This window comes from Bos indicus x Bos taurus, chromosome 20, assembly GCF_003369695.1.
Source record: "Bos indicus x Bos taurus breed Angus x Brahman F1 hybrid chromosome 20, Bos_hybrid_MaternalHap_v2.0, whole genome shotgun sequence".
Lineage (NCBI taxonomy): Eukaryota > Metazoa > Chordata > Mammalia > Artiodactyla > Bovidae > Bos > Bos indicus x Bos taurus.
In genome coordinates, this window is record NC_040095.1 from 4,865,468 (window position 1) to 4,893,401 (window position 27,934).

The following is a 27,934-nucleotide window of genomic DNA, read 5'->3' on the forward strand; positions in this document are numbered from 1 at the left end:
CTTTGGGTGGTTCAGGCAGGGTTTTGGACAGAGTCCCTGTGGGGGAAGAAAAGCCCAGAGTAGTCTTCTTCCCTGAGTTCCTCTCCCTGTAAACTGAACATTCACCATTACATTTTTTAAACTGACATATGATTGATTTACAATGTTGTATTATCTTTTGCTGTATAGCAAAGTGACTCAATTATATATGTATATACACACACACACATATATATTCTTTTTCACATTATTTTCCATCACGGCTTATCATAGGATATTGAAAATAGTTCCCTGTGCTATACAGTAGGTCCTTGTTGTTTTTTCTTTTGGTTACACCATGTGGCTTGTGAGATCTTCTCCAACCAGGAATGGAACCTGGGCCACCACAGTGAAAACCCAGAATCTTAACCACAAGGCCACCAGGGAAGTCCTGGGGCCTTGTTTATCCATCCTATATGTAACAGTTTGCCTCTAGTCCCAAACCCCCAACCCTCCCAGCCCCCTCCCCTTTTGGCAGGCACACCTCTGTTCTCTACATCTATGAGCCTGTTTCTATCTTGTAGATATCTGAACATCCAGTATTTAATGGACTCAAAGTCCACTTGCTCACAGCCATCCCCTTGGCCCACCCAAAGCTCTCTCAGACAAAAAATGCTACTCAAGAGGAAGTCAGTTATTTAAAACCTTTATTAAGGCTTGGAGAAAGATAATGCAATGTGACAAAGTACAGATCCTGCTGCCTAAATCCCTAACAGAAACAGATCTTATAACTTATCACGGTGCCGATGCTGAGATCACACGAGGGCTGCTCTTCGTTAGGAAAACGGGCCCTGGAAGCGTTGTTTGTCCATGTTATTCTAAACGAAGCCTTTTCCTAGGTTCGAGCTGAAATTTCTGTGTGTGTGTCTGTGTGTGAAAGTACAGCTACAGCTCTGGGCTAGCATTTTCTATTTATTTAGTTTTGAGTGTCAGCATTTCACTCTACTAAGGCCTCTCATTTCAGAATAACAGGGCTATTTATTGATACAAAGGAGAGGTGTTCGGATCATCTTGTTAAGATGCAAGGCTCAAAATAAACATCATATCTTTATTTGGAAATCCACATCCTTCCTCAAAGGAAGGCTCAGGAGTAAATTTGTATGAAGTACGAAGCCCCAAGTGGAGGGTCTAATTTTAAGGACGACTTTGCTTACATTTTAGACTGTACAAATGCCTCTGTCCATGCTTACAGGAATTTGGATTTTCCCCAGTTTTGAGATAAAGAATCTCAGCAATAAATACTACTGTAGGCTTCAAAACTTTAGGAACCAGAATGCAAGGATTTCTACCTGACTTTTGAGAAGAAACAAAGCAGCGGCATGAAAAAATACACAACAGTGATCAATGAGGGGGTTCAGAGCAACATAGGAAGCAATTTTATGCCTCGGGGGAAAACACCGAGATAATAAATACAAATGACAAATATTTACAACAGAAGCAACACATGGGGCGTCAGTAGCGAACATGTAAAACATTTACACTGAGGAAAATGTAAAAGTGATGCCTTTCACCCACCCAGCCCAGAAGCGGGCGAACAAATGAGCAGCTGACCCAGCAACGCGAGAGAATGTTATTGCTTCAGCTTTTGAGTGATGTAAAGAAAACAGTCCACGTGCTGTGTGGCTTCAGACGCCATGGCTTACGGTCAGTTGCCATGGCAGAGCCTGACACACCGGTCCTCCTCTCTCGGAGGGCAGAGCTGGATCAAGCACATCTCTTTTCTGCAACTCCCGCTCTTTCTAGGTGCTTCTCCCAGCCTTTTGTACCCCTCCCCCCAACAGATGGTTTCTTTCCAACATGCATCGTGAGAGATTGGGAAAACGGCGCTCTGGCACCCTGTCCTGGCAGCAGTGAGGCTGGATTTAGGTTATCTAAACACTAGCTGGGCTTTGGGTAGGGCATTCTGGGAACAAATCATTTTTTAGCAGATAAATATAGCCTCTTTATCTCTGGCCTCAGGTTGCTTTGAGGGAGAGCTATGAGTTGATATAAATGGAGGATGCATACTTTTTTGCCCAGTCACTAGAACAGCAGTCAGCAAACTCAGGCCCAAGAGCCAAATCCAGCTGGGCGCTTGTTAAATAAAATCTTAATGGAGTGGAGCCAAGCCTATTTGTTATGTGTTGTCTATGTATGTTTCTGCTTTCAGGCAACAAAGGCTGAGTTGAGTAGCTGCAACAAAACCCATATAACCTGCCAAACTGAAAACAGTGTATTCACTATCTGGACCTTTACAGACAAGGTTTGTTGACCCCTGTTCTAGAAGGACCTGGCCCAGAACATCCATCCATTCCTTGCAATACTGGGCTCCTATTTGAGTACCGGCTGCAAGAAAGGACAAGCTCTGTCAGGAGAGAGAAAAGGCCTACCTCTGAGACCTCTTCAGTAACCACAAGACATCCATTGCCGGTGCTTTCTGTTCTAATCCTTTCCCTGTATTCTCAGTTCTGTCTCTCCTCCCTGCTTTTCTTTGTCCACTCTGACTCCTTTTCTCATTGCTAAATTTTCATTCTGGATCTGGGAAATCTTGTCCCCCAGTGATGTGCAGCAGTCTCCTCCGTTTACATAAAAGGTCGGCATTCCCTGGTGAAAATTACCAAGTAGTCCTTCTGTGTTCCCCTTTTCCAGCCTCTAGCATGGACAGGCCAGCTTTCCAACTCGGCCCAATGGAACCAGGGTCCGTCTTGGCTGAGGATCAAGGCGAGGTACCAAAAGGCAAAGGGAATTCTGTCAAATGCACCCCTGTGTGCATTTTTTCCAGGGTGGGCTTTGTGCTAGTGGCAATGAGCCCATGTCAGGCAGTCAGACATAAAGCTACATCACTTTTTGATTACTTTAAAAATAGCACTTAAAAAAAAAATTCAGCCCCCAAAGATGGGTTGCTTTTTGCTTTCCTTTGAGCTGGTTTTAATGACCCAGTTGCTTGTTTGAAAGCTATTTATTTAGACAGATACGGAGATGTAACTGGATAAATAAAAAAGTGAAATCGAGACTCGAAGCAGTGGTTAAAATACAGACACACAGGGGCCACTCCCTGCAGCAGGGTCCCCTAGACAGAACAATGGCTCAGAAATTACACTTAGAATCCTCGCCGCCCCCACACATCCCCGCCCCGTCCCAAGTTATTCCAACCTCAAGGTCCCATGCAAGAAACTGGATTTCTGTTTGGCACCAAGCACCCACACGGCCCTGCCCCCGCTCCACCCTTCTCCCGATTCCCAGGGAGATTGCACACCCACTCCTGCGCCGGAATCCAGCTGCGCTCCGCTAGGACTGTCTGCGCAGAAGCTGGGGGCGGGGCCCAGCACCAAGCGCACAGTCTGGCCCCCGCGGGTCACCCCTCCCCTCTCGTCACCTCCCAAGGAAAAGGGAGCCGCAAGCCATAGCCCAGGGTCTCCGCGGATGGAAAGAAGGCAAAGTTGCGAGGAGGACGACCTCCCGTTGGGATGTGTGGGTGCGGGACACACCAGGCACAACCGAGCCCTGCCGAGGGAGCCTCCGCCTCACCTGTTCATGCCGCTAACACAGCTCCAATCAAGTCCGCAATCCCCATCACATCCTGCGAGTGATCGCCCCCCTCTTTAATGGCAAATGTTTTGGAATGTCCAGAGAGAAGAAAATGGACGGCGTGGAGGAAAAGATTTCCCGGCCGGGCCTTTCATTTCACCTCCGGATATCGGAATACTCAGACTGTTCATCCTCCCACTCGCTGCTTCCAGAAGTTCCCTGGGCCCCAGGGCCGGCCGCTCTGCCCCGGGCGTGGGCGTTGGGGTGGCTCTTGCTACCTCGCTCACCCTTGGCACCTCGGCCGGTCTCCCGACTGCTGGGCTCCGCAAGGTGGTGACCCATTTCCGCGGGGTGGCCCCTGGAGAGCTTGGCCCTGTCGCCCTGGAGCTGGTGCTCGGGTGGCGCCGTGGGGGGTCTCTGGATGGCCGAGGTGCAGAAACTCAGGATGGAGCACAGGCTTCCCCAGCTCTGCTCACACTGAGCCTGGACGCTGTGGGTGATGGCCTCCTTCACCTCCTCCCCACAGGTCAGCAGCAGGTTCACTAGGTCCACGTAGGGTCTGGGGATTGAGACAGAGACCGGGGCTGGAGAACGCCTCCTGTGGGCTAAGGAGGGCAGGACCCACAGGAGGGGAGAGACCTGGCCAATGCTTGACTTGGGTTTGGTTTGGCAAAAGATGTTCCTGGAATTACTGCAAGCCTTTACCTGGATTCTGTGGAGTACTGGGCTCCCTGCCAGGCACTGGAGGGAACTGGAGCCTGGGGGAGGGAGCCCGCCACAAGAAAAAGGGCCCCTGACAATACACAGGTGTCTGTGCTAGAAGCCTAGAAAGAAGCCCTGGGGAGTGAGGCACACAGCTGTGGGAACGAGGAGGGCAGGGGAGCTCCAGGCCCGTTTGTGCTGTGCTCTGAGTAGTTGCTCAGTTGTCTCTGACTCTTTGTGATTCCCATGGACTGTAGCCTGCCAGGCTCCTCTGTCCATGGGGATTCTCCAGGCAAGAATACTGGAGTGGGTTGCCATGCCCTCCTCCAGGGGATCTTCCCAACCCAGGGATCAAACCCAGGTCTCCGACATTGCAGAATTCTTTAATTGTGTGAGCACCAGGGAAGTCCCCAGGCATGTTTAGGGTGTGCTAACTAGGAGGATTTTAGCAGGAGGGGAAATGGGTCTTGGAGCCAGTGGAGTACTACTTAGGCAAATGGTGACGGGCCTTAAATACTAAACTGAGGAGTCTTTATGGCAGGGAAGCGAGATTGGCTGGCTTTGCACTGGGTGTCCTTCTCCTCGATAAGCCTAGTCTTAAGTTAGGCTCCCCCAAAACCACTTTCCCCATGTGTGTATTTGCCCCTGGTTTGGGCTCATGATAATGAAGGGTGTTTGGGGAAGTTTCTGGACGCATTCTCCTTTGTATCTGGAGGCGTCTGGAACAGGTGAAGGGTGGGGCTGGGGTGTAGATTCCAACCAAGATATCCCTTCCTTGGTGGCAGAGGCTGAGGCGGGGGAGTGGCTGTCTGAACAGCTTTATTCTTTCGTTCTGGGCTTCCCCACAAAGGGAGGTGAGAGCTGGCCTGGCAGAGAGGGGCCTCTGTGCTTGGGACAAGAGCCAGCTGTCTGTGAAATAAGCATGCTTGGTTCCCAGGGGGAGGACCAGTTGCTCAGGCCGTCTTTAGGAAAAGTGCTGAAGGAGGAATGACTACGTACCTTCCTCTTGGGGGTGGAAGTGTGTGCAGAAAGCCGGAGCAGTATGCCTATTTTGGGGCCCATCTGGCAAAAGGTGCCCCCAGCAATGGGATCTCCTGGCCAACTCACCAAGTCTTTCTTACATCTCACTAGACTCTTAAAATCCCCAAGGTGTGGAGAGGGATATGGCATGTTCCAGGTGGCTAATAAGCTTTCTTAAGCAGCCCTCACTGGCAGAATTTCTGGGTCTTTCTGTCCATGCACTGGGCCATCCCCTTGGGCAGGAAACCACTCTGGCACGTGAGCTCATTTATAGGAACAAGCCTTTTTTTCCTCGGTGAGCCTGTACCACTGGGACGCTGCCCTACAGACCATTTGAATCTTTTCTCTGCATGTTGGCTGTTGTTGCCTAGCAGGAAGGGCAGACTATTTGAAGACTTGTGAAGCAGTTTGCTGCCATTTTTATGAATTAGTCCTCAAGTTGTAATTGAGTGAACTGTCCTCATGTCATAGATAGAAAAACAGAGACATGGTGGGGGAGAAAGTGGCTTTTGGAAGCTTCTGGGCCGAGAAGGCCTGGGGCTGGGCTGAGAGCGGAGAGGAGGAATGTTCCGGCTGACAGAGATCAAGCTGCCTTTTAAGGCTTACTTGATGCCTTTGGAGTCGGAGAGTCTGGGCACAGCTGATGGGCAGGGTGCGGAAAGTCTTGAAGGCAGGCCCCTCACCGTGACAAGGACAGTGATGACCCAAGTTGACTTCAGCCGAGAGAGGAGGGCATGGGCACATGAGGGACGTGCTCCCTGCATGTCCGTTTCTTTCCATCTTTTGAAAACTAGCACTGACAGCCTCAGGGAGGTCAAGTTCACTGAGTGTCTGCTAGAGCATCATTGGGATTGTAGCACCTGATCCTGCCTGCCACCTCCTGTGGCTAGATAAGCAGATCACAGAGACTAAGCATCTGTCTTTTGGGGATGCTTCTGGGGAAGTTTCTTTCCCCAGAGTAAGGAGAGGAAGGGCCCTCTTGGGAATCCATGGACTGCCTATTGGCCTCCTTCAGCAGGGCATCCTGCCTGACAGATGAACTTGCTGAATCCCAAGGCGGATCCCAGAAGGCTGGACTACCCCACGCTCTTTTCTGCCCTTGGCAGTCTCTGCCGAGGAGAAAGCTGTGAACCACGGGGAGGGGTGTGTTCATCTAAGCTGTGTTTCAAGCTGGCATGGTGCCTTCTCAGGCTGCTAGCTCAGCCCGTGTCTAATGACAAAGCCCAGCTCTCTCCACCGGGCGTCAGCAAGGCTAAAGGGTTTTTAAAAATACTTGGAGGGGGATGTGCCTGGAGGCTGCCAGCACCCAGTGACAGGGTGTCTGATGGCCAAGCGGGTGATATGGAGAAAGTGGGGCGGGAAGCAGTGAGGGGAGCAGGGCAGTGGTGAGGGGAGCAGGGCAGCGGTGAGGGGAGCAGGGCAGCGGTGAGGGGAACAGGAAGTCACTTTAACTGAATGTGAGTGTTTTAGGGGTTAGGTGAGGGTCAGGTTGAGGGATGGGGGTGATGTGGATTCTAGGATGCCTATGATTTCCTTCTCTCTAGAGGGAAGAGCAAATTCAGTTTTCATTTTCTTGTCTGTGGCCAAGGTCACACATTCTTAAATGGCCTTCTTGATATTCGGGGACTGATGGGATCTTTGGTGCCCAAATCAGTCAAGATAGTTAAGAAAAACTAAAAAAAAAAAAATTCAGTTCAGCTTTAAATACTAGTTGACAGAGTGCCATTGCAGCTTCAGAAGGGAAGGCAGTGGGATTTTGTGGGGAGCTAGAATTGCTGGCTTAGTAAGAGGAACTGCATATAGCCACACTGAGTATTCAAGGAAAAGGCCCAGGTTTGCTTTTGGGGTAGACCACCTGCATTTCCAGAGCAGGCTGGGGTAGGGGCTATATGGGCTCTAAATGATGCATGGAGCCTTTTGGAAGTAAGGGTCCCATGGATGATGTTTCCATGGAGGAGACATCAGAAAGCCATAGTGCTTTCTGTCTTCTTAAATGCAAAGGTGCGGTGGGGTGGCAAAACCCCTCAAAACCTTCAGTTTTCCCAAAGACTTTTCTCCAAAGAAACAAAAGTCTTCTTGGCTCCAGGAATGTGTTACAGAATTAAAAACTAGTGCCCTGTCACCCATTTTTGAAGCCAACAAACTATCTCTGATGGAGGAGAGTGAGTTGAGAACAAATGAACTTCAGGAGTTTCTCAGCAGTGGAGTGTCTGCCTCTTGCAGGGGCACCTGAAGGAAGGGAATCTCAGTATTCTGCTTGTGTAACGGGCTGTTTTTGAAAAAAGGGAAAAAATCTTGCTGCACCTGGGGACCAATGAGCCTTTAGTTGGTCTAGTGGGGAGAATGGAGGCCAGGACAAGGAGGTTTGAGGTCCATTCCTGACAACTGGCTTCAGAAGCACCAATTCCCAAGTTGGAAATTAGGAATTGAATCTCAGAGCAAGATCTTTAACTTCTTAGCTTCACGTTCTTTCTGTCTTGTGTGGGGTTAGTATTCTCTGGCTTGTAGCACTGTTGGGAAAGGTAAATGAGATAATCCAGGCCAAGTCCCTGGCCAAGGGCCTGGCCCACTCAGAAAATGACAGTTATTGTTATTGCTATTGTTGTTGATGCTATTCTTGGTTTGATTCTTTACAGAGATTTGGAAGAATAGAAAATATTTTATTGGGCATTAGTATAACTCAGGCTTTCTAGGTGGTGCTGGTGGTAAAGAATTCGACTGCCAGTGAAGGAGATGTAAGAGATGTGGGTTTGATCCCTAGGTCAGGAAAATCCCCTGGAGTAGGAAATGGCAACCTGCTCCAATATTCTTGCCTGGAAAATCCATGACAGAGGAGCCTGGTGGGCTACAATCCATCAGCCCACAAAGAGTCAGACGTGACTGAGCGACTGAGAACACAGTGTAACTCAAGGCAAAGGCAACATCACTTTGCTCCTGGCAAGAGCTGCCTATAGAGATTCATGGTGTATCCAATAATTCTAACACTGCACCAGGGGTGTTGCAAGGTACCTAGAGCCTTATAACCAAGTGGAAAGTGACAGGTGATGGCTGCTATTCTCTGTGGTCTAGGTGGTGTGGGTGGGATGGGGAGTGGCCTGTTTAGTGACGTAGTTGAGGGAGGCTATGGCATGAACTAAGGAGAAAGGATTGATAAAATTGTACTGATTTGGCGCAGTGAGTCACTGGGCAAAGACTAACAGTGCAGTGACTTGTACTGGGCTGCTTAGTTAGTACCTTACTTTCTGCCCTGAGTCCCCAAGAAAGGAGCCATTGTATGCTTTTAAAGGAAGATATCCTGGGTTTATGATTGAATTGCAAGTCTTCCAAAGAGTATGTTCCTATCCCCTCATTTTGGCATAAAGGTGTTTAGCTGATTAAGGATTTTACCATTTGTTTTGCATTTTCTCTGGGAGGGCATGAATGTTGGAGAAGGTGAATTGGACCTTCTAAGGGAAAGCAGAGCTTATGGAGGCAAGGGAAAAAGCTATTGATATTTAAGAGTATAAGTCCTGGAGCTGGACTGCCAGGCTCCTCCATCATTGTCTGTGTGACCTTTACTACACTGAATCTCAGTTTTCTCATCTGTAAGATGGAGATGAGAATGGTACCTAGCTCATGGTGCTGTCATGAAGATCAAGTGAAAAATTCATATGAAGCCTTAGCACAATGCCTGGCACTCAGTACGTACTCAGTATATATTACCAACCCTTGGTCATCTGCTGGGGTACCTACATGGCAACTCGGAACACTCAGAACTGTTGGGATTCTGGCTGAAGGAAAGACAAAAGGTGTTCCTGAATTCCACACATTTCACGCTCAGTGAAAAAGATTTCCTGTTGCTATTGCTTTGAATTTTGAAACTGATGGTGGAAATTTCTTTTGCTTTTCCTGAAGGCCAGCCAGAAAGGGACGCTCAGGGGAGTCAGTGCAGCTTTCCTTGGTAAACCACAACCTCCCATTTAACAGGAGAGTTCAGCCTCTACAAGTCAACCCATCAGACTGAAGAAGACTGTCTCTGGACCACAGCAGAATTCTCCCTCCATCCACGTTGCATCACCCCACCCCACCCCCGCCCCACCCCCACAGGGCAGCACTCACTCATGCAGCAGCAAGTCCTTGAAGTGAATCATCTCCACCATCACCCGGATGTTCTCCTGTGCGGCAGAGCACAGATCATGCTTCAGGTAGCATTCCCGCTGTAACTGGAACACCATTTCCTTGATGGCCGGACACTTCCGGCTTATACAGCTGAATCTGTGCCGCAGAGCGTGGGCCTTACACTTCAAGGCATCTTTGATGAACGACTTGCCCTGAGAGTGGAGGGGACAGGGAAGGGAGAGGGGGTGGAAGAGACCAGTCCTTATTACACGCTTTGACAGTCTGACCCTTGTTGGGCTTACATGGGATTTTTCTGACGACCGAACCTTAAGGCCTCATCCAGATGGACATCTTGCAGGTGACAGGCTGAGGCTACATCGGGAGGTCTGTCCAGAGTGATGTGAGACCTCTGCCTTCAGCCCCAAAGGATGTTACCTGGGAGACGGACACGGTTGCTTCCTTCCTCCCAAACTCCTCTACTAGCCTCCCTCATCCTGCGGCTCCCGTGGCCCTCTGTCCTCAAGGAAGCCCAGTGTTGACTGTATGGTGGCAAAACCCCGAGGGAAATTTGGGCAGGCATAAGCCCAGAGCTCCTGGGAGGTGCGCGGCGAGAGCTTTTCCCAGGTGCCTGCGTGTGCAATCTCTCCTCTTTCCTGCTCCTTCTAGTGATGTGAAGGTCGGGTGCTAGCTGGGCCTGCCTTTCCTGCCTCAGTGCCTCCCGCCGACCCCAACCCGTACTCTTTCTCTCCTCCTCCTAGCCTTTATGGAGGAGCATTCTTTTCCTTTCTGAAAGCAATTCGACTCCTTTAAACTGTTAGGGTTATTGCCTCTAAAAGGCCCGCCTGGCACACTGCCTGCCAGCATCTGGAGCCTGAACTGCCCGGCTGACGGCCCCTCCCCCTCGCCCCAGGCCTCCGAGTGGCGAAGGCAGCCAGGCATACATCTGGCCTGCAGTTCTCTTTCCTGGCAACCCCATGAGATTGTTCTCATCCTAGAGAGGAGACAGCTGTTGGTGTGGGGGCGAGCCTGGGCCGTTAGCTTCCTTATCAACCTCGCGGGGCACAGAGGCACCGTGGGATACCCACCCAGAGATCTTCACACCCCCTCTTCTACGGAAGCGAGCTGTCATTGGAGAGGTCACCCCTGTGTTTTAGACAGGCCTGGAAGTAACGGAGTTGAGAAAGTAAATGGGTTTAGGTTGGAAGTGGGACGCCGGCCAGTGCGTTTATTTGTCCTCTCCTGTAGAAGCAGCTGAAAGGTCTACAGATAGTCTGATCACTGAAAAGCCACCTCATGGTGATTCCCTTTCCTCTGACGCACCAGTGGGAGCTGAATAGGATGGAGGGTAGGGTGTGCCGGTTGACTAAGTAGTTATGGGCTGAGACCTGACTTGAAAGGGATGCTTCTAACTTGAGAACGTACTCCTGTTGGTTGAGGAAAAAAAGGAAGATGAATTTATGCAAGGGCTGCAGCAATCTGTTCTTAGTATTCTTCCCTGACATCCTGTGGGATTGCCCTGAAATACACATCTTTCCTCCGGATTTCCTATACGTTTCCTAATTCCCGTTAATCCAGAAGGGATGCTTTATTAGGGCATCTCAAGGAGTTCAAACACTTTGCTCCTCTTTCCTTCCCTGGTTTCCCTTGCTGGCACCCCACATCCTCTGTAGGGGAGGCTGCCAGCCCTGTCGCATCCCTTTCTGGTTCCCAGGCGTTGCTTTGTCAGGCTGTCTACAGGATGTCAGTACATGGTAACTGGTGATGTTCATAAATCACACCTCAGCTGTTGGCCTCATCCAAACAGTCATGGCTCTCCAGTGAAATGACAACAGGGTACTTCACAGTGTATATACAGGCTGGGGAGGACACTAAGGAGATGAGCCTAATGGTCCACTCCACCTGAAATGTGTTTGTATGGTGTGCACTGGAGGCATAAGGTTACTTGTTGGGTTCTTTTCCTACTCATGCGGCATCTAGGCTTTTACCCTAGGGACCCCGGGATAAGTGAAGTGGGTCAGGCCCTGACTATATTTATTATATAGAGCGGGACTCATTCAGGGTTCCAACTTTTCAGGTTGGGAGAGGAGGATCTGCTACTTAGGAGGAAGAAAAGTCTGCTCTCTGGAGGCCCTGATTTATCCATGCTGCCTGCCCACATGTCCTCTAGGAGATGACAAATTTCTACAAATTTCATGTCTCTTTTATTCTTACCTATTAGGTGAAAATAGCTTTTGGCATGTTTAATTGGAGTCCCGGAACTTTCCTGCCCTATCCCCAGCCTAATGTTATGGTCCTCACAGACTGGGTTCTGAGTAGCCAGACACCGTGTGTCCCTTACAAGATGTTTATTATTTATTATGAGTTTTCTCTGCTAAGAATCCTCAAATAATTGTTCAGCTTGGTCTCCATCCCATTCTGTGCATGCAAACTTCCTCCGAGTGGAGGAAGACTCGGCTGATATGACAGGTCCAGAAAGCTGAACCCCAGGAGTGGAGTGGGGAGTCACTGGCACCCTGCTGCACACCTGGAAGGTCTCTGGCAAGTACTAAAAGCCATCATGACGATCAGCTAGGAAACTCTGTTAACAGTTTTTTCCATTGAATGTTTCAGTCATGCTCTGCTAACCCAAAACATTCTTGGTGCTCAATATGGTTTTTACCTGGGCATCAAATTTTCCAGCGTTGTGCAGAAAAGTCATGCAAATTCCGTGTAAGCCCCGAATCTCACAAGAGTTGTTCTCGAAACATTCAAACACGCCACACCCCACATCGCCAGCGTTGACCAAACAGTGCTGGATTTCCGCTAAAATGAGAATTACACACAATCATATACAAAATTCTCTGTCATGCTGGGGAATGCAGAGAGAGGGTGGTTGAAATAAAAGTAATGACTAAAAGGAAAATTAAGAAAAAGTGTTAGAAATGATTGTTTTGGGATCCAAAAACCAAGGAAAGAAAATTTCATCACTTAATCTACTTATAAAGATAACTAGTATTTGTAAATTTTTGTAAAAATTAGCCAGACCTACATTACAAAAGTCACAAGAGAAGTTAGGTCAGAACACTCCATTTTTTCATCCTTCTCATCTTATTAAAGTATTTGTGGGAATACTTGGTTTGACAGCTGAAGATATTTCAGCTTTCTAAACCCACTGACAAAAATAAAATTTCAACCCATTAGCTTGGTCTTTCCCTTCTGTCCTTCATCAATGAAATACTCTTCTGTACTTGGATGAAGCTGCTGCTATTAAATCACGGCCATTTCCTTCCTGACCCCCAAATGAGAGCGTCCAAAAAGCAGTTTCAATTTAGCTTTATGATTCAACACCTAAAAATCAAAACAAAACTCCTATTAAGGCAGCGCCTCCAAACCATTCGCATTAAAAATACCAGGCTAGGGAAACTGCGGTTTGCTTGCATGCAGGCTCAGGAGTCGAGTCAGATGGGGGTTAGTCTGCAGAAACGCAACCTTTGCAGTTCGAGGTTCCTTTTTAATAGAGATCTGGGGTGAGATGTCGCTTAATTCCCTAGACTTCTCGCGACCCGGGTGTCCGCTGCCCTCCTTCGCAGAATGTGGCCCCAATTCGCCTCTCTGAAAGGACAGGCTGAGAGGGAGTTAACTGTCAGGCTGCAAAGCCTCTCTCCCTTCCTTCCCCCTACCCAATTAAACCAACCACAAAATTACATCAGAAGAGTATATTTTGGAAGAAGGGCGGGTCGGAGGAGATAATCCGCATTCAGGTTAAATCTGCCGAGAGAATGAGGGGCGTGTATTTGTTGAGGGTCACCAACTAGCGAAAATCACGTTTGATTCTCAGGGAAAGCTCTGGGAGGGGAAAAGGTGGGTGAGACGAGCGGGGCGCGAGCCGGAGGTGCTGGCATCTGCCTATGGAGGTGGGAGACTCCCGGACGGTCCCATGCGCGGCCCCGGCGCGCCGGCCCGGAGCGCGCAGGGCCGCGGTTCACTCGCTCCCGGCGCCCCTAATGGGCACTCGTGCATTCCTGCTCGTGCGGTGAACGCACGCACGGCACTGCCGGGTTCGCAGGCCCCCTTAATAAAGGGAGGGCCGTGAAGAGCGAAGAAGCGCTAGGCAGATTTTCTTCCTCTCCCTGGAGCTGGGAAAAGGGCCAGCCCCGTGCCCTGCACGCCTGGTTGTGCTTGGCAGCTCTCGGGTAAACGGAGAGCCGGTCGAGCAGCTGCGGCGCACGGTTCGGGCCGTGTCACCATTTCTTCTCTTGCTGACCTGCTCTGGAGCTGGGGACGGAGGCAGCACCGCAGAGGGACGCTTCAGTGCACCCGCCCCTGCCCCTTCCGAAAGGAATGCCCCACAAGGGGGAAAGTTCACCATGCAATTTGTCTCGCCTACAAAGTTCTTGGATGTCGGGCATCTTCTGAGGAGGGGGAGAAACAGTCCTGCCGCGGCCCGCCGGCTGGGAAGAGAAGTTCTTCGGTTCAGAGCGCAGCCCGGTAGCGGGGACGCTCCGTGCCTCCTGCAAGCCGGTTAGGATGGAGCAGGGAGGTTTGAACCGGTCCGGGAACGCTGGAGCCGACCCTGGCCGCGTGATGCGGTGCTTCCTTTACCCTCGACCCCGGGAGGACAGCAACAAGTCCTGCCCCAGCCATCTCATCACCCGGCCAGCACGTGCGGATTCCGGACGCGCGGAGCCCGGTGTGGACCTCGCTCTGCCGCGCGCTTTCCTCTTCACGCCCCGCTCCACCCCAAGAGTTTGCGCGGTCCAGGTTGGGCGCCCAGTTCTGGGCGAAGCGCCCGGGGCGCGCTGCGTGGGTGCGGGATGTCTTCTCCCAGCAGCTCCCCGCCTCGGGGGCGCACGCACTTACCTGTGTTCTGCAAGGACAGACGGCCTTTCTGCTGGGAGCCCCTGTCTTGGGGACCTTCGGGCGTGTTGGTGGCGTCGGTCCCTCGAGCTGGATCGAAGGTAACCAGCACCAAAGCCAGGGTCACGAACTGGCCCAGCCGCTCGGCACACATGGTTCTTGGTGTAAACCTCCAGCCCGGAGACCTGGATTCTTTGTGCTCCCCTCCGCCTCTTCCTCCTCCTCCGCCGCTTCCCCTCCTCCTCCCACTCTTCCTCCCGGCTCGCCTTTTCCCTCCTCGCGGCCGCGGCTCTGATAGAGGTTACCCAGCGCCCTCCCGTAGCTCTCTGGAGAGCATGTGACCAGGCCGTTAGCAGCGCCGCGAGTGCCGGGCAATGGCAGGGACGGTGCCTCAAATATCCCTGGAAGCTCTGGTGTCACTTGAATGAAGGAGTCGAGCAGGTGTTGTCCCAGCGGCTGGACCAATCCGAGACCCCCGCCCGTTTGACAACACGGCCGGGAGGCGGGGCCTGCGCCCAACTACTACAGGAGGAAGCCGAGCGCCGCTGGGAGCGCCCGACAAAGTTGCCGACCTGGCGACGGCCACGCGTTTGCGTGCGTGTGTGAGTGTGTAAGAGCGCGGCCGGAGATACATGCGCGTGTGCGGGTGCTCCAAGGCAATGGCCGAACGGACTTAACTAAAAGCGAATCCCAGCTCCGGTTGCAGCTAAAGAAAGGCGAGAGGGGATGGTCTGCGCTGGGACAGCGTTCCCCCTCCCCTCCAACCCCCTCAGGCTCCTGGCTCGCATCACACCCGCAACTGGCTAGGAAAGTTTCCTCTTTCTGCCTTTTGTAATTTAGTTGAGATTCCCAGCCCCGAGGCCTTGACAGATTGGAGAAGTTTCCTGGACACAGTGGTGCTCGGGGCAAGCTGGGCACAGATGGGAATTCCTGGCGGTGTGATGCTTTGCATTAAAAACAAAAAATCCTCCAAACTATTTTAAGATAGGAGCAGAAAGCACTAGATACAGGACTCTGCCTGAGCGGCTGCCCCATCTTCTTTTCGCCCCGCCGTGGTGGGCCTTGCCACACCTTAGGTGTCAGATTCTTGCCCCTCCCTCAATCCAGACGGATTCTGGGCTGGGCTGCAGGGATCCAGGTGAGAGACTGGACTTGCATCATTTACAGGCGGGTGGCAGGGAGGCCCGGGCAGCCCTGAGTCAGCCCGCGGCGGAGCATCGCGTGCCCCAGAGGCTGGAGCTTGAAAGGCAACTTTACGCGTCTCCAAACATACTCTTCCATTTTCCCAAAGCGCTACTCGCCGCCGCGTTCTGTGTTCCCTTTACTCTTCATTCATCGGATGGAAAAGGTCAAAAAAAAAAAAAAAAAAATCTCCCTAAACCCTAAAAACAGAACCTGAGGAAATTCTCTCCGTCTCTTCTCCTTTCTTGTTCGAGCTCCCTCCCCAAGCACGGCCGGGGCTGGATCGCCCTCGACTGCTTTCTCCCCCCGGCTTGCGGAAGCAGGGAGAAAGTTGGGCGCCGCTGGGAGCGCCTCTTCCCCCGCTGTGTGTGTACGTGTGCACGCTCACGTCTCCCCCGCGCCGAGGCCGGGGACAGGAACTGCTCCGGGCACCGTCAGTCCGACGGCGCAGCTCTGGGGGCTCGTAGGGCAGGGGGAGGGCGGGGACGCGAGCGCAGCGCCACTCACCCCGGGTGACGCGCTTTCGCCCCTCCCCCGCCGTCTCCACCCTCCTGCTGGAGAACAGGTGAGCTTGGGTACCAGCTCCAACCCCTCGCCCCCGCCCCGCTCCCAGCCCGCGCCCTCTGCGGTAATGCGCCCCGGAGGTTTCATCACCCACTGCCCGCGGCGACGCGGCTCTGGGTCTCCGCGGCGGGGCGCACGGAGCGCCTCGTTGGGGCAGCCTTGTGACACGGTTGGGGGAAGGGGTGCGGAGACGCCGGGGCCAGGTCGTCCTCTGTCAGCCGTTCGACTTCCCAAGCTCCCCTCCCAAGGTCCCGGATGCAGGAGGGCGTTAGGAACGGGGATGGGGGCAGGGTGGGCACCAGTGGCTGCGGCTGTCCAGTGTCCAGCGGCCCAGAGGTGGGAGGAATGATAGGAGGGGTGGGAAAGGCACCTTCGAGTAGGCCCTCCCAGGGGTTGCAGCGCCTGGGAGCTAGCTGCTGTCCACCATCCCCATCCGACTTCAGAACCCCAAGAAAGGGTCACTTTGAAGGTCTGAGTCTGCGTCGTGACAAAAAACTGATCACTCATGCCCGTGATTCCAATAACAATGACCTCTTACAGCCTCAAGAGTTTTGGGGGGAAGGAGGTGGGGTACAAGTCCATTATATTAATAATAGATGGTGCGCACTTCCCACTCTGCTTTTGTTATGGTATTTATTTCCTTTATTAGTTTATGAAACACCATCTCCTGTAGATTCTTAACAGACAAAACATAACAAAAAAACCAACAGCAGTCTGGCCTCCCACGAAGTCCATAAGCCTCTGAATTTCCTGGGTAGGCTTTCTTTCCTTGGAGAGCCTCTTTTGTAGGTGAGAATATGAGTAATATTGGCATTAAAAAGGGCATCTGGTCTCTTGGCTCTTTAAGCAACACAAACAGGAGCGGTCTAGCAGGTGGGAGCAAGCCCACCTTTGTGGGATGCAGACACTCTGAGTCTTCTTGTTAGAAGGCTGGGCCACCACCTGGAGTAGGGGCCAGGCAGATGCAGGTCTCTGGGCTCCTGCATCCCAGAGCTGGGGCACAGCCTTTTGCCACCACAAGGCCCTGGGACTGCCCTCAGAGGACCTGCATCATAGAAAAATTCATCTTGAAGCTATTTGCTCCAGTTTCACAGGGGACATTCGTGTCTCCTACCTGAGCCACCTGCCCCTTTTAGAACTAAAAAAAAAAAAAAGTGGTAGTTGTATTTGCCGTATAGCAAGTACAGTTACCAGTTCTTAAGAGTTTTATATTCAGACCACTTAGCCAGAGCCAGACATCCAGAGAAGAATGCCCATCCCAGTCTGTCCCATCAGGGCTGAGAAAATTCTGCAGAAGCAGGAGGCAGTGTACTGGGATTACCAGTCGAGGCCACGGGCCTGGGGTCAGAGTAGGGAGAAGAGCTCAGGCTGGTGACTGTGCTGTGATCTTCCCTTTCTCCTTCTAGCCTTATAACTCAGGCCTGGTTTGGCAGCCTGTGGCTGGTGACAGTAGGGAGTAGGTAAGAGAGTAATAATGATAGTATTATTATTACTGTAAAGGAAACATGAATGGGGAACAGACACTGGGCCATGCATTGTGCTTGCAGATTTGGTCTCTCACTAGGTGGGAATTGAGCCTTTGGAGATGTAAGGACAGTCCAGCTGGTATTGCCCTGAGATTCAGCAAGGGTTCTTGGCTGGATGGGCCCTCCTTCTCAGTTTAAGACCCAACTGGCAGTGGGAAGGATGAGGCAGGCTCCCTTCGTGACATCTGGGGGCTTCTGTGGTTAATGCGTGGAACCCAAGTTTTCCTCTCTCACTCTAATTCACCAATTAAAACCAAACAGTGAGGGGGTTAATTTGGGTTTAAGTTTGAAAGGGGAGAGGATACTGACAAGTGGAAAAGGAACAGAGGGTATCATAGGAGGGAAGAGCATCAGGGGTAAATAAACAGAAGGGACGGTGCATTACATAGGAGGAATAGGAGTTGCCCAGTTTGGTATTCAAATGCAAGATAAAGCTGTCAAGGGCATTTGGGGCCTTGTTGCAGGGCCTTTGTGAACAAATCTGTGCTCACCAGAGAAGATTTTGTTATCTCATCCTGGTGGCATTTAGGGATGAAACTCCAGGATGCTCTTAGACTAGATTCCCTTTTGGAGTTAGGAAAAGGTCAGCGGCCCAGAGCTGCACTGTGAAGGAAGGGATGGATGAGAGGAATGCTAAGTAATTAGTTGGAATCTTTATGTGGATTGCTGTGCCTAGAAGGATGTTCTTACTTGGTTGTGAGCAGGTGGTGCCTTGGAGGATGGGAAGTTGTTGAATGATGAGGCAGTGTTGTGTAGGTTGATGTTAATACTTGGTGGCTGGTCCAGGCTGTCTGAGTTCCAAAGCCAGAGTGGGAAACGTGGCTTCCACGTGTAGAGCTCCTCCTCCTGCAAGCCACGCCCCCTTGGGGGCCCGACTGTCTGGACTGATGGCACCACCTTATGGTCAGAGAAGGAACTGCCTGTCCAAATAGTGGACTCTCTTCCAGGCTCAAAGACCTGAGACACTAACACCGGGTCTTCCACCTTCTCCTCAATTTCCTTAGCAAATAAGTTAATACAGATTTAGACAGTCTCCTCCTTGCAACCACATGCTTTAATCACCCCATCAAGGAAATCTCATTCAGACTTTTTGCTTTTCCTCCCCCATCCTTTGATGTGAGCCTCAAATCTGTTCTTATCATGGCTCCTTTGTGTCATGTCTGTGACGGAAAATGGCAAAAAAACTGTACACGTGAAACCGGCCAGACAAAATAACAATAAAGTGCTGCTACCAGCCTGCAAAATAAGTAGAGGTCTTTCCCTAAAAAGTCTCTATCTTTCCCTTTGTTTTCTTTCATTGATCGGGTTGTTTCATTAAGTGGAATTCAAGAGAAGGGATACTGTATCATCCATCTTTGAGTCTGTGTATTGGTGTTACAACAAAATTGCTCTCCACTCATTTTCACAGTAGAAGTCCAGGGCCTCAATAACATTATGAGTTAGGAAGACTTTTGTGGGGCTGCTCTGGAAACCTCACCATCATTTATAGTATTGTTTATTGGAGGAAAAACTATTCTAAGTTCCCAAAATAACCAACTCTCAAAGGTTTGGAGTACACCACTTTTGTGAATGGGACATTTCCTCTATGTTGTAGATTAATAGTCAAACCATAGTTGTGGACTGACTGGAAACAAAAGATAAATGAGAATTTAAAAAACCCCAAGAGAATAATAACACTGTCTCCTCACCGTAAAGAATCAAAAGCCGTAATCATCAGGCGTCCGATCATGGTCTGAGTTTTGTTTGTGCCTTGCTCTGAAGCCTGCATAGTATTCCACTTGGCATCTCTGTTTTCCTCGGGTCGTGATTTTTGCTTCCTCACTGTGTGCAGAGACAAAACTCCAGGAGGAAGTGTCCCAGGATCTGCCGGATCTCTACAAGGAGTGCTCATGGGGCCTGGAGGGGAGGCCCTCTGGCCTTGGAGCACTGTGGCGCTTTCTCTATGATGGGTTTGGTCGGAGAACTGTGAGTAAAGGACGAGTTGTTGTTTACTGTGTGTGTGTGTGGGGGAAATTTTCCAGGGAGCCAGATTTTGAAAATCTTCATGAAATGATCAAATCTGTTAATGTGATTTAACCAGCAGTATGCCATTAGCGTCCATGGAACTACATTTTCATTTTTGAGTTTTTTTTTTTTTCCTGAGGAGTTCTAACTATTTGTAAAGGTTAATATTTCATGGTTTTGGTTCTTTTTAAAATAAATCTTGCAAAGATCAAAGAGAACATTTACTTTTTAAACAAAAACAGAATAAAACCCATTCTATCTTGAATGTACCATGTAGGACCATTGGGGCCATGTATAAATCTAAGACTTTATGAAATCTGATTTTTCTTATATCTTGAAACACTTTTCATTTTATCATCCTTGGAATTATTTTATCATTACCCATCAATTATTACCAATTATACTAAAAAATACTAAAATAATAAGAAAATGAAAGAATGATGGCATCACCACCCAGAAAGATGATGCAATAGTGAAATAAATCATCATGATTGCATCACCCTTCAGTTTTCTTATTACATTGCTTAGAGGATTACATCATCTTTCAGGAAAGTTTAAAAGAGGCTAGAAGATACCATCTTTGTAGTTTTATTATTATTGCTTTCATTGCATGCCATTGAGAATAGAGAATTTTTCATTGCCTGCATAAAATGGTGAAGAGAAGAAAAGGGACAAAGGAAAATGTTTTTACAGTAGTCAGACAAATCGGAAGAGACAGTAGTGGCAGTAAAATTCACTTTGTAAGCAAAGTCTCAGACCCTGAGTTTTACCATACAATAATCTAGAGGGGTTTCTCACACTCCAGAATCGACAAACAATATATTTTTGAGGACAAAGAGAAAATATGATATTCTCATCCAGTTAGTCATTCAACAAGAATGATTTCATCACCCAATATTTTGCAACAAGAACCGGGACCATCCTGTTTTGCTCGAAGAAGCCAGGAACCAATGTTCTTTTACCTTTTGTGGTGTTTGTTTAACAAAATTTTCTTGACACAGTTTGAAGGGGACAAATGACAAAATCAGGTGTGTTTGCAAAAGTGATCCGGAGAATATTCTTGCCAGTGTTTATAAATGTAAAAATGAAAAGGCTTTGCAATTATGGAGAAAGATGACCATCTTCTCTTTAGCAAAGTTATGACCCATCAGAGGTTTCAAAAGTACTGGTTTTATAATGCAAGAAGAACCAGAAATGACAATAAATTAGGACTTATTGGAGAATTACTTGAAATATGGAATTAGTATTTGTGAGATGGATCTGCCCCAGGTTCACATCTGACAGCTCGTGAGTAGTTAATTGCATGTAGAGAATATTGCTCATTTTGAATTTATATACCTTCAAAGTCAGGAGAATAGGGAATGAAAATGTGCTATATTTAAATGATTGAACGAATTTTGTAGTAAAAATGTAAAAATTATCCCTTTATTATTACTTCTGTAAATTACTCAGAAAAATAAGAAGACTTCCATTGGACCAGATGATGACAGCTTTTTCTTGCTGTACATACAGCAGGACCTGAGGTTACATACATAGAATATTTTTAAAAAAGTCAAATAAACTCCTTCAGGTAAGCAGGAGCCAGTGTAGAAGACTCCGTCCATCTGTCTATTCTCAGCCCTTCTTCCACCCCACTTTCCTTAAAGCTTGAAATGGCAATCCACTCCAGTATTCTTGCCTGGAGAATCCCACGGACAGAGGAGCCTGGCGGGCTACAGTCCACAGGCTCTCAAAGAGTCGGATACGACTGAGCGACTTCACTCACTCACTCACTCACTCACTCAAGGATTAATGACTGTTTTACAGCAGGGTGCTTTGAATGAAAGACATTGTCATATAGCCTCTCCGTTTATTCTCCCCTTTAGTGGAACTCAGTATTTCTCAAAATTCAATGGGGGTAAGAATCGCTGTATATGACATAAAATATGGATACTGCATTTTAGTGTATGGTAGGCAGGATTTGTAAGGTTCATTTTGACCATTCAAGAATTTTTACTTTGTGTGAAGACTTTACAACCGACCTGTCTTAGTCCACTGAGGTGGCCGTAACAGAATACCATTGTCTGGGTGGCTTAAACAACAATTTTCTTTTGGCCTGCCTGTACGGCTTGCCTGGTTCTTAGTTCCCTGATAAGGGATTGCAACTGTGTCCTTGGCAGTGAAAGTGCAGAGTCCTAACCACTGGACTACCAGGGAGTTCCCACAAATGTTTATTTCTCATAGTTCTGGAAGCTGGAAACCTGAGATCAGGGCGCCAGCCTGGTTGGGTTCTTGGTGGAGGCCTGCTTCTTTGATTATACATAAAAAGAGGGAGAGAGAGAGAGATGCTGAGAGAGAGCTCCATCTCTATAAGGGCATTAATCCCATCATGAGGGTCTCACCCTCATAAACTATCTAATTACCTCCTAAAGACTCCACATCCAAATTCCATCACATTGGGGGTTAGACTTTCAACTTATGAATTCAGAGGACACAGACATTCAGTCTATAGCACTAAGCCACTCTGACATTGATTCATTCAGTAAACTTTTGTGTGTGTATGTTTTAGACCTGGTGTTACATACTGGGCAGGAAGGAAGAGCTAAACGCAGCACTGCCCTTCTGACTTCCCTGGTGACTCAGATGGTAAAGAATCTGCCTGCAATGCGGGAGACCTGGGTTTGATCCCTGGGTTGGGAAGATCCCTTGGAGAAGGGAACGGCAACCCACTCCAGTATTCTTGCCTGGAGAATCCCGTGGACAGAGGAGCCTGGCGTGCTAGTATCCATGCAGTCGCAAAGAGTCGAACACGACTGAGTGACTGTCACGACTGCCCTTATAGCAGCATCAATCTAGAGAGGAGGAAGCAATAATTTTTCGAGCACTGTGTGGTCAGAATTACTATGGAGATGAGATCAGGGTATCCTGGGAACTAAGAGAATGGTTGCCCTCAACCATTGACACCTCAGTGGTTGACGCTTTACGAAAGGTGTCAAAGATGAACATTACTAGTTTTTACGTTCACTTAAAAAACAGGAATTGAAGAGGAGAATGGTTAGGAGGCATTTGGAGGGTGGAAACAGGGAGAAAATGCCTCCAGGCAGCAGGGCCCAGAGGAGTGAGAGAGAGCAGGCAGGATGGGGAGCTGGGTGGTCTGGTGTGGCCGGGCAGGATGGTGTTTGTGGAGGAGAGGACTCTCGGCTGGACACTGAGTGGGATTAGACCCTGAGGGCCTATTGTGTCTGTCTTCGTCTGCAAGTAAGGGAAAACCCTGAGCAAAAACCTTATTAAAGGCAAGTGTTTTACTCCCCAAACCTCCGAGGGGGGAACACACTGCGGAGTCAGGTAGCAAGTGTAGAGGTGATTTTGAGAAGCGTGTGGGGGGGCAAAAGGACAGGATAACCAACTTGTACACTTGAGGGGTAAGTGGGAAACATGGCGGCAGCTTAAGCCTCCCTTTACCTGTCCTGTGCTCCCCCCTTCTCTTCCACTCCCCACCCACATCTCCCAATCAACGCTGTCACTGCTTTTCTGGGTGTGTGTGTGTGTGAGCCGCTCAGTCTGTCCAACTCTTTGTGCCCACTAGGCTTGTAGTGGGCTTGTAGCCCACTCGGCTCCTCTGTCCATGGAATTCTCCAGGCAAGAATACTGGAGTGGGTTACCATTCCCTTCTCCAAAGGGTCTTCCTGACCCAGGGATTGAACCCAGGTCTCCTGTATTGCAGGTGGATTCTTTTACTGTCTGAGCACAAAGACCAGGAGTAATCTTCCATATGGAAACGAATCATTTTCTCCTTCCCTTTGCATGCCTCTGTGTGGGACTTATCAATTCATGCTGTTTCTGACTCCAAAATACCTGTCAGCTCTGTACACCTCTCTACATGTCTCCCGTCCAAGCCTCAGTCATCTCTGTCTTGTCCTACTGTGGAGCTGACCATCTGCTCTCTCGCTCCCACTTTTGCTCACCAACACTCTATCCAGTCCTAATTCTCTGCACTGTAGCCAGACTGATAAAATAAAACAAAACAAGTAGCCAACAAAAATAAAACCCGAACCCGATCCTGTCACTCTATTGCATAACTCCAGAGGCCTCCTTAAAATCCAGGTCACACTCCTGACCATGGACCGGACAGCCTGGTTAGATCTGGCCCTGCTGGTTTTGCAGACCTCAGGGGACTCACTCCCTCAATCGCTCCCTTCCAGCACCTTCTTTCTATGCTACTATTAGGCCAAGCTCTCTCCTGCCTTAGGGCCTTCATACAGGCTGTTCCTGTAAATTAGGGGCCTTGATCAGTTATTACACTGTTGCCTTATTTTGTTTGTTGTCTTACTCTTTCTCCCACCCAAAATGTATTACAAGGGCCCTGAAGGAGAGGGTATTATCCAGCATGTTCAATGTTCAGTCCCCAGCACCCACTACCCTGACTCACAGCAGATTGTGTGTGTGTGTGTATGTTTGTGTGTGTGGTTGTTGCGTGATGAAATGCCTCCTGGTTCCATGAGCAGAACTAGGACTTCCAGAGGGAAACCCAGTTTTGGGGAAAGACGGTGGCTGTAAAGGGTTAGTGAGCCATCAAGGTGCGATATGCAATGCACAATTCAACAACACCCTCCTGTTTTGCATTTCATAGTTCAGCCAGGACCCTGATTCCATACTGCTTTATGCTGAGATAATTTCTAGGTTAAAAGTATTTTCATATATGGGGCCCCTTTAAACCTCTCTACAACCTTGGGAGGGAGTAACATTATTATTCCTTTACAGATGAAACTGTAAATCTCTCAAACTCAGAGATTCTTATCCAAAAATCACATATAGCTGGAAGGCTTCCTGTCCAGATTTGAATGTAGGTATTCAGATTTCTAGATCTTTGTATTTTATTGTTGTTCTGAGTTCATAATCTACTTCTCCATCCCCAGCAGTGACAATAAGGCTTGTAGATCGTGTTGCAGAACATTTTCATTTTGATGATGAGCAAAGTGAACTTAGCTTGATGGCCAGAGGAATCCAGTGGCCATGTATGTGCATATATGTATATGCATTTTTTTTCTCCTGAAGACCTTAAAACCTTGAGAGAGACGGAAGAACGAGGAAAGGAGAAAAACAAAAAGAAAAGTAAAAGAAAGTCCTCAGAAGAAAGAAACGAACAACAACTAAGATAAGATTATAATCTAAAAGAAAGTCACAGAATGTGTTTTAGACTCTTCTTGTTCTTTGGCTAGGTTACAAACAAGAAAGATGTGGATAACAAGATAAACTAGACATACAAAACTAAAGCAAGAGGGCTGCTAAGTGACAAGAAAAGAGTCCCCATGTACACGTGTGTGGAGGCGGCTGAGGGAGGGAGAGGCAGGCCAGAGGGATGCTCTGCAAGCAGCCTGGGTGCATCATTAGCAGCCAAGTGACGGTCACTGCAGGCTGGTGGGTGTTTAGGAGAGACAGAGACACAGATAGAGACACCGTCGTCACAGACGGTGGAGAAGCAGACGGGAAAGGAGAGCTAATCTGTGGAGTGTGGAGGTTGGGGCAGCTTCTCGGAGGTGGGGATTTAGGTGCTGCGGCCTTCAGATCTTAGCCTTGGTGCTCATTTGCTGTGTCTCCTCAGCTAGGTCCTTAGCCTCTCTGTGCTTCAGTCTGCTCATCCTGTTTCAGGATCATGCTGTGTGCTTCACAGGTTGCTGCAGGATTAAACGAGACAGCGTGTCAAGTGCCTCGCTCCGTGCGTGCTTCTCCCGGCTTTTTCCCGGGCGATCAAAGCTAGCGGTGGGGGCTGTGGCAACTCTCTGACCCACATCCAGGTGTGAGTAAGAACCGTGACCTTCTGTTGCTTGGGACACTGTCAGATCCTCAGAAGCAGGAAACAGAGTCGGTGAGCTGCCCCCTCCTCCTACCTTGAGTGATAGTGAGATTGGGGTGGGTTTCATCTGGGGGCTGCCGTGTAGGCGGCAAGTGGATCCATTTATATTCACAGGTTACTGTGTGCCGTTACTTAGCAAATTTGCTTTTTCAAAATGCCTTAATGGACCGCTATAGTAAAAAGAGAAAAATCTTTTCCTTCGTATGTGTGTGTCGGCCAAATGATATTTTTAGAGATTTATTTTTGTGTGTTCATGATGTTCTTGAATAATGTTTCCACAAGTACGGTCAAAGATAAAACATGCAGTGCACAAAATCTGGTCGTGCGTGTCTTAGCATGTGGCTGTCTCTTGAGCAGCCCCGGGCCCCGCTTCCCCAAGCTCTGCGCTGGCCGTGTCTCCTCAGGAGGCCTTGTGTGAGCTGGCTTGCTGAGGCCAGGCTGGGGGGTGGTCCTCGCCCGGTGTCACCCCTCCCCCATTTCCACCCACAGCGCGGCTCTCTGTCTGGACTCGCGGAGGCTCACTGGGTAAAGAATCCACCTGCTCAGTTGAGAGACCAGCCCGGAGTAAGCTGGAGTCTCTCTGCTGTAATTCCAAATTCTGAATAGCTCCCAGTTCTGATGCTTTGTGGTCAGCGGGGTGGGGCCATGTGCTGTGATCCCGTGGATGGGGGCCCATCCTGGGACTCTGTGGGCGGGGTGGGGGCGGGGAGCAGTTCCCTAAGATGGGACCTCATGGTAGACAGGGCACCAGGAGGCACCCAAAAGTGTCAGCTCTAGAGATCTGGAGGGAAATTCGGCACTTGTGAATCTGCCTCTGTTCCACTCAGCTACACCCAGCTTTCTGGGCTCCTAGGTCAGCGTAGGACTGGGCAGGGAGATGGCTCTCCCAGCCACCACAGAGAGGGCAGCACCAAGAGTCTGGGAGGCAGGAGAGCCGGACCGGGAAGCAGAGAAGTGAAGAGCTCTAGAACTGGGTCTACTTGGAGCCTGGCTGAAGGGTGCCGGGGTCCTCCGCAGAAGAGCCTTGCCATCGGGCTTTGGGGGGTGGCTGTCAGGGTGACAGAGCTGCCCAGGACGTGACCTGCCGGTGTCTGCTCCTTTCTCACCGCCTCTAGAAGTGAGGTCCTCTGGTGACTTTTGCTGCTGTAAAGTCATCGGAGTCTGGAGTGGCTTCTTGGGATCTAGGTGATGAAGTCAGAGTGGAAGGAACATTCTAAGCACCTCGGAACTGATTAGGGTCTCCATGACTCTTCCTGAGCCCCACCCTGGGGTCCCTCCAGCCAGTCACGGGCTCCCTTTTCTTGTCTCCCCAGTGCTAAAGTCAGCTTGTCTCTCTTACAGACTTTCGTTCCATTCTCTCCCAGTTTCCCTGTTCTTTCCAACAAATTAATGGAAAACTTCCTGAAGTCAGGGGTGGCTGTGGGCGTTCTCTTTTCTCTGTGACTCACAATCCTGGACATGGCAAAGGGTCTCGGTGAATATTTGTCCACTGAGTTGAAAGCGGTTTGTGAGTCTGACCTGTTCCCAGTTAACCAAGGACCAAAGCGGGCCTGTGGGCTGGTTCCATATCCACGCAGTTAATGTCAGCATCACCAGCCATGAGTCATTTGCTTATTGCCTTTGTGGCTTTTACCAAACCTGCATTCTACCCATGTGTTTACTACTTTTCTCTAAAGTGGCTTATGCTTTTCACTTAGAAAATTAATTTTAACAGGAAACTTTATTCCATACCCATGCATTAAAACCAGTTTTTATCTTCCTGGAAATGGAAGATACACATCTCTTCAGTAGAAAGCACATGTCCATCACCCAGTGAGTGATCTCAAGGTGTCCAGTAGCACACACGTCACACTTTGGGGAATTCTGATTTATGTGATGGGTGAGGATGCATTCAGAAGAATGCCCGCTCAAAAGAATGCCAGCTGGCCCTGGGCACACTTCTGGATCTTGGGCGACTTGCCATTCTGTGATCTGCGGTCACAGCAGCCAGGCGCTGCTACCTGCTGTGGCTCTCACTGAAAAGGCAGTTTTGGTGACTGTTGAGAGGGCCCATGAAAGGGCTGTGGTGCCTTTCTCTCGTCTCTGGGGACCCCCTGCTCTTTGCCCTCCTGCCCCATTCCAGGCTCCTCCTGGCAGAGTAGAAGCCACTCTTTTGTCCCCATCATGGGAACAGCTATGGTGGAGGAGGTGAAGCAGACAGAGGAGCCGGGGGAGGGAATGAGGAGAGGGAGGGGACAGAGGAGGACAGGAAGGAAGAAGAGGAGGAGGGCGAGGATGAGGGGGAGGAGATGAGAGAGGAGGAGGAAGAGGCCAGGCTGTGTGGGCTTAGGGAACAAAGCCTGGGCAGTTGTCTTGGAGAGGAGAGAATGGGGTGAGGGGTTGGACAGTGGAGGAGAGGGGTGGAGGGTTGGCCATAATACTTTGCAGCAGGAAAATGGTTTTGGGTGAGAGGGAGAAAATAGCACAATGTATATTTGTCTCTTGAGTCTTAAGACCTTGGCTGGGTGGACAAGCACAAAATCAACATTTTGGTTCTTATGTTGCAATGGGTAACCCTTCTGTAGGGTGAAAGGTTTTATCAGTAAAAGTGAAAGCGAAGTCGCTCAGTCGTGTCCGACTCTTTGCGACCCCGTGGACTGTAGCC

The 27,934-nt window shown here is 49.5% G+C and overlaps 1 protein-coding gene across 1 annotated transcript; it reads right to left on the reverse strand.

Moving 5' to 3' along the window:
* Window positions 1-648: 648 nt before the first annotated feature.
* On the reverse strand, window positions 649-15,516 carry STC2 (stanniocalcin 2). The gene is made up of 4 exons (XM_027520371.1): window positions 14,185-15,516; window positions 12,005-12,147; window positions 9,346-9,557; window positions 649-4,084 (listed from the first exon to the last, which is right to left on the reverse strand). The coding sequence occupies exons 1-4, from the start codon at window positions 14,333-14,335 to the stop codon at window positions 3,682-3,684; spliced, it is 909 nt and encodes a 302-aa protein (XP_027376172.1). The 5' UTR covers window positions 14,336-15,516; the 3' UTR covers window positions 649-3,681.
* Between the last annotated feature and the right edge of the window lie 12,418 nt (window positions 15,517-27,934).

What these genes read in the sequence shown, in the direction of transcription:
- STC2 (XM_027520371.1), bottom strand. Translation starts at nt 14,335, where the DNA reads ATGTGTGCCGAGCGGCTGGGCCAGTTCGTGACCCTGGCTTTGGTGCTG. An exon ending in TCTGTCCTTGCAGAACACAG is followed by an intron (nt 12,148 to 14,184) that starts GTAAGTGCGTGC and finishes TTCTCATTTTAG; the next exon opens with CGGAAATCCAGCACTGTTTG. An exon ending in CTGGAAAATTTGATGCCCAG is followed by an intron (nt 9,558 to 12,004) that starts GTAAAAACCATA and finishes CTCCACTCTCAG; the next exon opens with GGCAAGTCGTTCATCAAAGA.